The 12,858-nt window shown below is 50.3% G+C and overlaps 1 protein-coding gene across 3 annotated transcripts in view; it reads right to left on the minus strand.

Annotated features, from left to right (window-relative positions):
* Window positions 1-12,858, minus strand: part of PSD (pleckstrin and Sec7 domain containing) — a 107,078-nt gene that overhangs the window by 34,781 nt on the left and 59,439 nt on the right. For 2 of the 3 annotated variants that reach the window (XM_048505572.1, XM_048505570.1), the window contains 5 exons: window positions 11,439-11,639; window positions 10,948-11,028; window positions 6,754-6,866; window positions 5,563-5,621; window positions 4,921-5,010 (listed from right to left, as the gene is read on the minus strand). In XM_048505572.1, coding sequence (XP_048361529.1) covers window positions 4,921-5,010; window positions 5,563-5,621; window positions 6,754-6,866; window positions 10,948-11,028; window positions 11,439-11,639 — 544 coding nt within the window. The remainder of the gene's footprint in view (window positions 1-4,920; window positions 5,011-5,562; window positions 5,622-6,753; window positions 6,867-10,947; window positions 11,029-11,438; window positions 11,640-12,858) is intronic. The other variant, XM_048505571.1, reaches the window with a different exon arrangement.

Below are 12,858 nucleotides of genomic sequence, written 5' to 3' on the forward strand. Positions count from 1 at the left end.
TTAAAATATTTCTATTAAGTATTAATATTTTTAATACTTAAAATTAAAAAAGTGATATTAAAAATATTTTAAATACTTTTTAACAGTCATTATTCGGATCCCCCCACCGAACCTGTTGTGAAAATGTTTGAATCCCACCACTGGGAGGGGGTCGGGGGGAGAAGAGGCTGACCTCCCAGGCAGCTGCTCTCTGCTGCTGGCCCCCTCACTCCCCGCCCAGCCTGTCTGCTGCCGTGCACAAAGCTCCCGATTGGCTCCGCTGCAGGTGGCAGAGAGCGAGGAGAAGATGGGCTGCTGGGGCAGCAGGTGGCTATCTTCTTCCAGGAGAACGGCGAGTTCTGATATCCTGAAAGCCAAACAATCCTCGCTTCCACCGAACACTCAAGCCTGCACAGGTTAGGATAAACCTTTGGTAGGACCCGCCAGAAATTCCTTACATCAGCAAGGATCTGACAGTCACCTCACTGATAGGAAAACAAACACCAGCAGGTCCTTGGGAAACTTGGAAGACAAGAGGACACAGTTTCTGTTATAGGTTGTTAAACAGCTGAAAGGGCAGAAAAGCAAAAGAGGGATGGAATCGATCCTCTTTGGGAATGAACTGCCGGGGGGGGGGGGGGGGTGTAATGGCAGAGGTCCCCAAAGAAAAACAAACAGGATAGCAGATGGCTGAGGAACTCCCAAAACTGGCTCCAAAGTGGCAGGTGAGGTGAAAAGTAAGAAGGAACACAGTGAAGCACCTGGAAGAGATTTTGTGGTCACCACTGGGAACTGAGTAACTCTGCGTGGTGTAGTAGTTAAGAGCAGGTGGACTCTTATCTGGAGAGCCAGGATTGATGCCCCACTCCTCCACATAAGTGGTGGAGTCTTATCTGGTGAAACAGATTTGTTTCCCCACTCCAACTTTCCTGCTGGGTGACCTTGAGCTGGTCACAGTTCATTCAGAACTCTCTCAGCCCCACCTGCCTCACAAGGTGTTCTGTTGTAGGGGGCGGAAGAGAAAAGAAGTCCACTGTAAGCCCTTTAGAGAAAGGGTGGGGGCATATTTCCAAACTCTTCTTCTCATGTTACACTGAAGACATGTACATCTGAACATATGACTGAAACCCAAAATTTGTCCAGTTGTTGGACTGGTCCCTGGTTTCATGTGATCAAGGCTAATAAAAACATCACCTGGGTGCCATAGTATCAAAAATGGCAAATTCAGCATAAGGGGGGAAGGGATTGAACAGAAATAGCAAATGTCATTCCCAGTGCACTATAAATCTGCAGTGCTGGACTTCTGTGTACAGCTCTGGCAGTCGGCACTGGCAGCGCAACTGGAAAGCTCTTAGATGGTCAACTCATTCAATCAACCTTCAGTGGAGAGAGAGACCAGGTAGCTGTCCTGAAGTGTCTCAGATTAGGGGTCTGCTCCAGACAAGAGTACGGTGTTATACTGTTAAACTCATGCATGGAGGCTGCATGACTCCAACATTGAGCTAGAGCAGACCACCCAAGTGGCATTTGGGGACAGGAATCCCAGGGAAAAGGCCCCCAAACAGCCAGTCTCACCTGACAGCAAACACAGGAAGGGCAGACTGCTACCACTCCTCATTCACAAAACCCTACAGGTATAAACACCCGACATAAAGCTTTGCTCCTGTAAAAAGGGTAAACCTGGGTTGATTCTCTACTTAAAAAACCAGTAGATAATTTGCTTCAGTTTGCGTAGATTCAGGACCTTTTGAGCCGCCGCTTCACGGTCCCCACCGCAGCCTGGTGCCCCTTCCTCCATTGGCAGAAACGAAAGAAGCACGAGGGAGTCCCTTCACCGCCGTTGGCAGAGATCAAATGCGTGATCCGCTTCAGGGGTTCTCCTGACGCTGCGTTGTGCTAGCCAGCAGTACCATTTGCCGCGATCTGATCAACGTCTCCGCGAGCATGTGCAGAATGACCCAATGCGGGAATGGATCCATGTCTCTGTGGGCATGCGCGGGAATGTTTTCAAGTGAATGAAAGGTAGACACAAACACACTCCCCCACCCACTCCCCATAACTGCTGCAAAGAAAGTGTCCAAAGGTGGGCATTTATGCTTGAAACCATGAGTGTGGCACACAAAGGACTGGACTTTCTCAAGCAGTTTCAGGGGCTAAAATAAAATGAAATAAAATAAAAACAGCTTCCTTGTCCCTGGCTGGGGTCAAACCACCAACCTCTTGAGCTGAGCACTCAATCAATTGTGCCACAGAGGCACCACTGTTTTCAGGTTGGGGAAAACACAACTTAAGTCTTGTATCAAAACTATTCCATGTTGCCTCAAATTGATGTAGATCTTGGAGTCAGGAAATTTTTAAAAGGGGGCTGTGCGCGTATTGCGCACAGCCCACTGCTTCCTGATTGGATGGGAGGCTCCACGTCACTCGTAAGGGCGGGTAATTCGAATCTGGAATCACCCCCCTGAGCTTCCCCAACGCTCCTTGTTTGGCACGTGTTTTGCAAAAAGGTCTACTTTCTTCCAGGTTCTGAAAAGACGTGCGATGAGCGGGGGCGGGGCGACAGAGATGGGGTGAATGCGTTTTGGGCGCTGGTGTAGTGGGGCGAGCGCACATCTAATCGTGAGTGGGGAATCGCCCCAGCTCTCCTTCAATGGGTGGGCCTGGTAGTGTGGACATCAAGGACAACACTCAGCAATGGGTGGTGGTGGTGGGGGGGGGGGGGGTTAATGCACAAACCCTAAAGGTGTGCCATGGCTTGAATCACTGACTCACTGGCTAGGTCTTGACTCTCTTTCCAGGCAGCCCTTCAACTGAAGCAGAGGGAAGCCTGTTCCCCTCCCACAGAGGCACAGCCCACCCCAAGACTAGCAGCAGCTGCAGCAGCAGCAGGGCTGTGACCACTCCTTTGACCTGGCACCTCTCCTCTCCTGCCTTTTGGCCGGCAGCTCCATGGGTGGCAGCCGGGGGGGGGGGGGTGAGGGGGTGCAGCAGGGGGAGGGAAAAGGAAGCAGCCAGATCAGTGGTTGTTTTTATTGAGTGACACTGTTCTTCCCCAGAGCTACCTTCCCCGTGAAGACACGAGAGCAGCAGAGGCCAGGAAGACTGCCCGCCCCTTTCTCAGGCATGAGGTCAGCACTCACTTGCCAGTGTTCCACAACATGCCGACAGATCACAGATCCCCCAGACTGTTGGAGTTCACTGGGCTCAGCTGATTCAGCTTCTCACTCACTTCACCAGTCTTCAGGGGAAACACAAAGCGGGGGGGGGGGGGGGGCCCCATCACCACCCCACACCCTGCTGGCCCATCCCAGCCAGACCCACTTGGGATCCTGACATGGGGAGGGGGCAGAGTCTAACAGCCAGGCAGTTGGGCTACATGAGTGACAGGGTGGCATAACAAGCAGCAGACAAATGTGGGAGAGGCTCAGCCAGGTGGAACCAAAGTCGGAGATGGTGCAGCACCAAGACTGATGGCGCGCAGCACAAGGGCATCTCCTGATTTTTTGTTCAGGCAGAACGGACAAAAAAAGTGTCAGAGGAGAAAGAGGCTGCCTGACTGTTAAAGCCTCTTGTCGGTTTCCTCAGCTGCAGGGGCCCAGCGTCTTGTGGTGCCACAGGGATTCTCCGTGCACGCAGCTAGTTGGCAACGATTACCCTAAATGTTTGTTCTGCAGGCTCTGATCCTGGGCGCCTTTTCAGCCCAAAAAGTACATGGCTGTACTCTGCTTGTCCTGCCCATCCTGGCAATATATAGTTTTCCCATTAAATTTTTTTTCGATGAGCTGTCTTTGAAAACATGAACACATGAAATGAAAATTGGCTGTGATTCTAAAATCGTGTGTTCTTGTCTTCCAAAACAGCTCGCTGAAAATAAAAAAGGGAAAACTATATATTGGCTGAGCAGAGTGCAGCCGTGTACTTTCTGGGCTAAAAAGGCACCCAGGATCAGAGCCTGCAGAGCAAACGTTCCAGGGGAGCCTGAAGCAAAAAACTGCAAGCAAGGGGAATCTCTGCAGATTCCCACGAAATGTTAGCACTAGCAAGAGAGCTTTAGTGGTCAGGCAGGAAAAATAAGATGTCTCCTCAGCTCCACACAGCAAGAGGAGACAACTTGCAGCCAACTGGGGGGGTGGGGGGGGGAGGCAGTAGTTTTGTGTCTTTAAAATAGGACGGCTCAAGCAGAAATAAAGGATCCTGCAGATGTCTTGGGGAAAAAGCTGTGCAGAAAACCCTCCTGACAGTCTGTCTGATAGTGGAATGCACTCCCTCGGAGTGTGGTGGAGTCTCCTCCTTGGGAGGTTTTTGAAGAGAGGCTGGATGGCCATCTGTCAGGAGTGCTTTGATTGTGTGTTCCTGCATGGCAGGGGGTTGGACTTGATGGCCCTTGGGGTCGTTCTATCAATTCCTCCCCAAGATGCCCCCCCCCTTTTTTGCATTCTCAGGACGTCTTATTTGTGCTGTGCAGAATGGGCCACCAGGCGAATGGCCAGGACCCATCCAGTGGCTACGTGGGCAAGGAGGGTAGATGAAAGAGAGCCATTTCTCCCATTGGAGAAAACACACAAAAACACACACAGCCCCAAAGAAGCCAGGCATGTTCAAGGGAGCTGTTCTGTGCCATATTGTCAGATTCCACACAGAAGCCGGGGCACTTTGAATCCAGGGAATTCAGCAGCTGAGCAATGCTGGCTTCCTTCTGTTTCTGGGCAGGCCAATTCACAGCAAGCCAGAAATACCCTGGAGGAGGAGGAAAGATGTCTGCTCAGCAGCAGCATTTGGGGGGAAGGTTGGGGGGAGTCGTGGCCATGTCTTCCTAGTCAAAAGATCTATCTAAGATGACAAAACACATCCAACATGGCAAGCCTCAAAGATTGAGTGACATGAGACTCAGAGGCTCTCCTGCACCCCTCTCAGCAGCCCCACAGCTCCAACAGGATTTACCTTGAGCAGATCCCGGGGGAAATCGCTCCCTCCATTGAGTCCCTCCAGGTTCCCGATGAAATCAGAGCAAGACATTCGCTTTCCAATGTTCTAGAGGTGGAAACAGGGTGGGGGTAAAAGGATCATCAGAAACAAGCCCAAGGCAGGACCCCCAGGGTGAAATGCACGATGCCCGGCTGTCACTTCCCACGGCTCTTTCAAAAAGGCTTCCGCAAATTCACCCAGAATGTGGGTCACTGGTTCTCATGAGAAGTGTGGGCCCAAGTCGCTGTGGCTCCCAACAGCCTACTTCTATTGTCTCTGCCAAGCAACGTGGACACTTGTCTCAATTTTCTTTCCCACCTTCTAAAAATTCTTTTCTACCTTGTTTTTGACCTCACATTTTTTACGGAGGTATCTGGAACATAGAGGAGCTTCCTGAGAACTGCCCATGGATTTGTGGTGTGCGTGCGTGCGTGTGTGCGTGCGAGGGAGGGAGGGAGGGAGGAAGCCATCCACAGTTGTACTACAGCTTGCTTAGATCAGAGGCAACCAACCCCCACGCCCCCCTGGGGGAAGCTTCCTTGCCCAGCTGCCGCCACCCATTTCAGCAACAGACTTTCGAGGCAGTGGCCAGCAGCCACGGGTCACAGAGGCACTCACATGTCCATGCAGGTCTGTGTTGAGCAGCATCAGAGCACAGGTCAGAGTGTGAACTCCATCTGCAGCACAAAGACCAGAAAGATCATCCATCAGCTCCCTGCCAAACTGCCCTTCTGCTTCCAGTTCCTCCCATTCCTGACCTGGCCAGGAACATCCGTCACCTCAAAGCCGCCAGGATAACTAGCTGTGTATGTGCAGGAAGAACACTCCAGGGAGACGCTGCCCACCAGATCACGGCCTCATCAGTGGATCTTTGGGAGGGAAGCTGCACGGCTCTGGCAGGCCAGGAACTCCCGAAGCTGCCAGACGTGGGCCCTTCAAGGCCAGCCTTGTCTACTTGGACGGGCAGCCGTTTTTCCCAGGCTCCGCCTTTCATATCATCTGCTGCCAGATCCTTTAAGAGGAAGTGCTGGAGGTTTGACGTGGGGTCCTCTGCACACCCAACAAATGCTCTGCCGCTGAGCCAAAGCCCCCAAAGCCCCATTGTTGGCCCACAAAGGTATTCTCTACGTTTAAATTATGCAGGGGGTTTTCAACCCTTTATCCGTTGATTCTTAGATCTGTAAGGATGAATGGAGTGTGGCTTACCCATGCGAATGCATGTGACTAGATTTGTGTTACTTTCAAGAAGGTGCATGTTTTAAGCTATCTATTTTGTGGTGTTTGTCATGGTCTTTGAATTTCAACACGGTCCCTTTCTTCTTCTTGGAGACATGCAGGGCATTTAAAAGTTTAATGTGCACTCAACCACTACTGAATTTATTTTGGAGGACTTTCAGCTGAGAGAGGCCACAGCAACACTTCCCTTGCCCTGTGTCTTACGGGAGGACCTCTGGTGCACAGATGCCTGACACGAGGGTTCATGTGCACTAAGGGGTATGGGGGGAAGGGCTATCCCCTCCCCTCCCAGCCAGCCCTGGAATGTGTGGTAAGCAAAAGACGGACAGGCCCACCCTCTTCTTTCTTTCACACCACCATGGATCTTCTTGGGGACCCAGCTTCCCGGCTTCTGCTGATTCTCTTGAGGTGACTGCTCAGTTCCAACGCACACAGCTCCCAGTCTACCTCCAGCAAGCAGCACATGCATTCCTCAAAGGGAAGGGGTCATGGCTTGGCTGGCACAAGAGCCAACTGTTTGGCCTCTGGCTGAGTCTGAGCAGCTCTCCCCTCCCTGATCTCCCGGAGTCTCACCCTCAGAAGAGATGGCTGCGGGGTTGCATTCATAATAACGCTGGGAAAAATGGGCCAAGACTCGTTCCCGCTCCTGAGTCTCCCCCATGAGGGCCAGCTCCTTCAGAAAGGACCTGAAGGGGAAAGGAAGAGGTGGTTGTCATAGCTGCAGTCTTATCAGCTTTCTGTCTGGATGCAGAGATAGAAATACCGGAGCATCCTATGTGCCTAAGTTTGCAGACTGATCTGGCTATTCCAGCGATCTCTGCCAAATGTAACTGCTGGGTGAAGCTAGCCAGCAGCGACACACACCCCGCCATGGGTGGCCTTGAGACAAAGTCAACCCTGTAAACTTTGTAGAGCAAATGGGTTTCCTACTGGACTCTAAATAAGGGGCCAGATCCCCTACTGTGGTGGCATACTTCTCACTGGCAGCCCTTCTTGCCTCCTGTTGCTTGGATTGGCTGCAGGAAAAAATTAAATAAAATGCTTGCATCACACACAGCATGATGTCACTTCCAGGGAAAAACATGTAAGTGGCATCACATCACTCTAGGAATAACTGGAAATAACTGGTTTTGCCGTAGAGTTGCTGGTGATTCCTCAAGTAATGTGACATGGCTTGTGAGTTTCCCCATAAGTGGCAACATGCCCTTATGTCTTTGCTCCCCAAGCTGCCAGGTGTAGCAACCCTGACTCGAAGCTGCTGCTGCCCTGAAAGTCAAAGGCGAGGGGTCAGCTGGGCCCACATGAGTTTCTCTGCTGACCTAGGACTACTGATCCACTACGTTGGCGTCTCACTGCCTTGTGTGGGTCTGGGCAGCCAGGCCGATTGCACTGTCTTATCTTGTCCTCTGGAAAAAGGTCTGGGTGTGGCTGCATCTTCAAAGTTTTACTGAACACGCACTGGGAGCTCCTACACATTTTTATGCTACTTTTGTGTGTGCATGATTTGAATTGGAGAAAAGGAGTTTAGCCTTCTAACGGAAACAGCTCCATACCCAGACCTGGCATTCGCAATTAATAATGAGTTTGTCATAAGGGAGCTTATACCCTAGCATGAAAAATGTCTGGGAGCACCAAATATATCTCCCAGTACGTTACCAAACTTTGGGGTTGTTTTTATCCCAAGACCTTTTCCTGGTGGTTCAGAAAAGAGTGGAGAGCCCAGACTCACAGAAGACTGCAGGACTTCAGCGTCATCTCTACGGCATAGTTTCATAATTAAATGTTACATACTAACTACACAATACATTTATTATGGAAATAATCAATGCAGACACACTCAGTGTCCCCTACTCACGGGGTGAGTGGGGGGGGGGGTGAAAGGTGGGGAGGAGGGCCCCAAGATTTCCACCAGCCCTCCCCAGTCACCAGCCCTCCTCAGCAGCTGCAGCCACAACTGAAACATGAGCTTCCCACAGCACTGAGCATAGTGCTGCCTTTCCTTTAAAAATGTGATACAGTCCACCCCCAAGGGCAAGTTCCTACTACTCTGTTCACTTGGGAGTAAGGCCCACTCAGCAAAGATCTGGGTTTTCCATCATAATGGTCTCTTAGGACATATTTGTATTCTCCATCTCCTTCCACAGGTTAATCAATAAACTCTTTCCTACTCCCTTGTGATGCTGGAATGCCATTGATCCTTTTGATCTATTCCTTTTTCCTGGAGGAAGTGAGGTTTGAGCGACTCATTCCCCCTTTTCAGCCTGCAACATGGTTTATTTTTATAAAGTTGTTTATTTAAAAAAACCTACTACCATAAATGCATGGCTACAACATTACAACCATTTTTTAAAAATCAAAATCTTAATGAGTACACAGTGAAATGCTTTAACTGGCCGCTTCCCTCCAGAGAAAAGGAACTGATCCATGCTGGAATGCAGAGAGTGAACAGGAAGCTACTAAAGACACTGGATGAACAGAAGAGAAGGGAGTGTTGGAAGGGACAGAGGCCCTGGGAGCCCTTTGTAGACCCACAGGTGGAAAGCAGCGATGTAGATCTGACGCCATCTATAAATAAGGGGTGTGATATATTGCTGCTACTGTTTTAAAGGGATTTTAATGTGATTTTCTAATGGTTTTTGTACTCTGTTGAATATTGTTTTGCTGTTTGTTGATTTTATTGTATACTACCCAGAGCCCTCCGGGGCTAGGGCGGTATATTAAATCTAATTAATAATAATAATAATAATCTGAAATTGCACCTTACGTGAGAGAAGAAAACAGCCCTAGCACAGGTCTGAAAAAGATGGAAAAACAAAACAGAAAACACTGGCATGCAGCAGAATGACAATATCACCTGGTTTTCCCACAAAAAAACTAGGGTGAAAAGATACTGCCTATTCCAGGCTAATGTGGACGCATCCTGGCAGGCACAAGCAGAGCTCAGCAAGCTCAAAACAGCTCTGCGGGGCCTGCAAGACGGAGTTGTTCTGCTGGGCTTCTGGAGAAGTCAGCCGTTGAAGGTGCCACTCCCTCCATCTTATATCCCATCTAGCTGCATATCTACTGTTTTGACTGCCCTCGGTGAGTTACTTGTGGGTGCTGCCATGCCATCTTATTCTATGGAGTTAGGGTTGGATTTTGTTTTATGGTTTTAGCTAGAAATTTTAATGGTTATGTTTTAATTGGCTTGTACACTACCCAGAGCCCTTCGGGGGTGGGCAATATATTAAATTTAACGAATTAATAAATTGATAAATAAATAAATAAATAAAACCTCCACTGGATTCTCCCTTGTTGAAGTGTGTGGTGATTCCTTGATTAAGAGAACAGTTTTCAGAGAGGAGGAAAAAAGGAAAGGCTTAAAAAACAGCAACAGGTGCTTTGGGGGAGATGGCTGCCTGCCATTGCTCTGTCCTCTGCAGACTGCCCTCCGGTCAAAGCTCATTGGTTTCAGCGGACCTAAACTGGAGTAATGCTGCATAGGACTGCACTGTCAATGCCAAACGGGACATTTCAGCACCCTCACAGTGGCCAGGAGGAGGCTCCCATTTTAAAATCATTTCTAAATGCTCCCAGGCCCTGGTCCAACCTGCAGCACGGCACTCCTCATACTTTCCCAAGTTTGGAAACTGCTGAAGAGTGTGGGTGGGTGGGTGTGCAGCCATTTTGGCACTTTGACCAGGGGGCAGGCAGGGCAAAGGACAGGAGCCCTCAGCCTGCTGCTGCACGGAAAGCCAGGTGAGGTTCTGACCCTCAAGGCCTGTTCCGCTGACTTTAAGGGGGCAGCACCACCAGGACCCCGTCAGAGCGAGTGTCGCCCTCAGCCAAAAGGGAATCCTTCTTTTAAACTGTCCAAAAAACTGCAGGGAATGAAGAAAAACAAACAAACAACAATCTCTTGATATCATAAGAACTATTCGATGAGACAATCTCACATCGATTTACACACAGAACTGCAGCCGCCCCAGAAGAGACCGACCTTGCGGAGTCTCTTCCGACTGTGGTTTTTGTGCCAGGCTCCCTGCTGCAGAGGCACAGCCAGAAAAGGACAAACCAAGTTTTCAGCGCATCCCGTTGCTTCAGAACAAAAGCATAATCTGCACACAGGCCAAAAGAAAGCGGCACAGCCTGTCCACAAGCCACAGATGGGAACCGGCGAGGGCCAGAGTTGTCTGCCAGAGCCCCTGACTGCCCAGAACTCCCTGCTGTGCTGCACCACTACCCAAAAACACAACATTTTGAAGGGCAATTTAACCCTGAGAGTGCCAAGACCCCACCTGGGGGGCTTGCCATACATTCCTGTCCAGCAGAGGCCGGGAGAATGTGCCACCTGACGGACGTGTATTTCTTTTGATTGCTTTGCTTTGCATTAGACTCTGCTTGCTGTTTAAAGGAAACGTTTTTTCCTCTGAGCCAGGCAGCTACTGGCTTCTTATTGGGCTCTGACCTTGGAGAAGCGGCACAGCCTGGAAAGGGAAGCTGCGCCTGTGGGACGGGGCAAAGAGTCTTAACTAGTGGAAAGGACACTTGAATTTCAGTTTCAGCAACGCTTGAGTGCAGCCTGTTCATTACTCCAATGCAATAAACTGATTTTGTTTGAACCAGACTCTGGTCATTGGGGAGGAGGTTGACAGCCATGGCGTTGAGTTAAGTTCTGCAACCAGTTACACAATCCTGCATCTGAAGATCTACTCCATTAAACTCTTCACATCTCTGGCAGTTCCAGGAAGGCACACATCCCCCACCCCCCGCCCACCCAGCACTCACCTAAGTGCCTGGTCCAGACTCATGCCAGTGAATTCAAAGAACTTCAGGTACTCCCCTGCAACCATCTTACTAAAATCGTTACTGGAAGGGAAAGAGAAAACACCTTTAAAAAAAAGAAAACTGAGAAGAAGAGGTGAAGGGGCACATCATAGCAAGACCGGACTCAGGTAACAAGTCAGTGGTTTTTGAGGCGTTTGCATGCCTCCCCTGGTCAGGAGATTTTTATTCTCCAGAGACACCACACATCACGACTGCACTGGGATGGTGTGGGTGCTGCCGTTCGGCTAGAGGAAGAGCAGCATGGACATGCAATGCCTGGCCACCCCATCAGCGGCCACCTAGCCCGAGAGGCAGGGCTCACAGGCCTCCTCTGCTGTTCTCCGCAGAATGGTTCTACGGGAAGGAAGCAGGCTGCCCAATGGTCACAGGGGGGGAGTGAATGGAGCTGGGGGTGGGGTGGGGGGGAAGCAGCCTTTTCTCCTAATACCCACACGTACTTCTTCCCCAAGTGGCGGGACACGTCTGCCTTCTTGAAGCCGTCCAGATTGTACAGTCTTTTTGCCAGGCGTTTGGCTGCCTCCAGATCCGCCTTGTGCCCATTGGAGAGGGTGTCGGTGCTGCCCAGGGCCAGCTGTTCGGTGCTGTCCATTTCGGAGTCCGAGTCAGAGACCTGCTGGCTGAGCGGGTGCTCACTGAAGGGGGGGAACACACATACACACACACACACGTGTCAAGGAGATGTGGCACGGCAGTGGCCTTGGACCCCATGATGTTTCATGGAAAATGCTTCAAGGTGATTTTTTTTGCCTCTCTGAGAACCAGGCAAATGGTTTCATTGGAAAGCCAAGAGGCATCTTGACACCCATGGGGATCTATCCCACCAAGCAATGCCTTGGTTGCAAAAGCATATCCGCTGATTCCCCCTTCCCACTGCAGAACCCCACTTTGCCCCCTATTCCTGAGAGTCCACTGACACAGGACACGTCTGCTGTTGACTGCAGCAGGCAAGTCCCACTCCACTAATATTGTGGATCTTGAATATGCATGATTATGTTGAACATCTGGAGTCCAAACAGCAAGCCAGCTACAAGTGGGGCCAGGGGCCCAGGGCATGGTCCTAGACAAGGCCATTCGAGGCCCCTCTGACTAGTTCTCCCTCCTGTTGAAAATCCACCAAAAGACATTTGGAAGCCATGGGTGGGGGGTGGGGACAGGTGGAAACATCCTTGAGATGTGGTCATGGTCTTCATGGAGAAGTCATCCCAACTGCAAAAAACTGACAGAGGAATAAGTGGTCTCAGGTGGCAAGGGGGGGGGGGAGAGTCTCAATTGACCCTAAAGTCCACCTTCCTGGAGGACGGTGCTACAGCCAAAGGAACCATAAACCTGAAGCCTTAGTCTCATTTTTCATAACTGATCTCCAGCCCCAAAACATGATTTATTTGATCTGTATCCCATCCTTTATCCAAGGAGATTAGAGCAATATATGGAGCTCTCCCATGCCCATTTCATCCTTCCAATGATGCTGTGAAGTGTTTGCACTGTCACTCACACGGTCAGGAGTTCGAGCCCCCTGTGGGTCAGATATCCTGGCAGCTGGCTCATGGTGAACTCAGCCATCCATCCATTCCTTGGTCGGTCAGTGAGTGCCTAGCACATAGCTAGGGGGCAAAGAATAGCCAGGAAAAGCAATGGCAAACCCACAAAAGAAACTTGTCTATGAAATCATTGCTTGCAGTGGTACCCCAGGGTCGGACACGACTGAAGGGGAAACCTTACCTTTATGCAAGGCTGAGAGAAGAATTGGGCTAAGGTCACCCAGTGAACCTCTGGTGGGAGGGGAAATGGGATATAAATATTTGAATAAATGATAAACCTAGGCAATGTGGTGGAATTCAGAGAGTCTCTGCA

This window comes from Sphaerodactylus townsendi, linkage group LG08, assembly GCF_021028975.2.
Source record: "Sphaerodactylus townsendi isolate TG3544 linkage group LG08, MPM_Stown_v2.3, whole genome shotgun sequence".
Classification (NCBI taxonomy): Eukaryota; Metazoa; Chordata; class Lepidosauria; order Squamata; family Sphaerodactylidae; genus Sphaerodactylus; species Sphaerodactylus townsendi.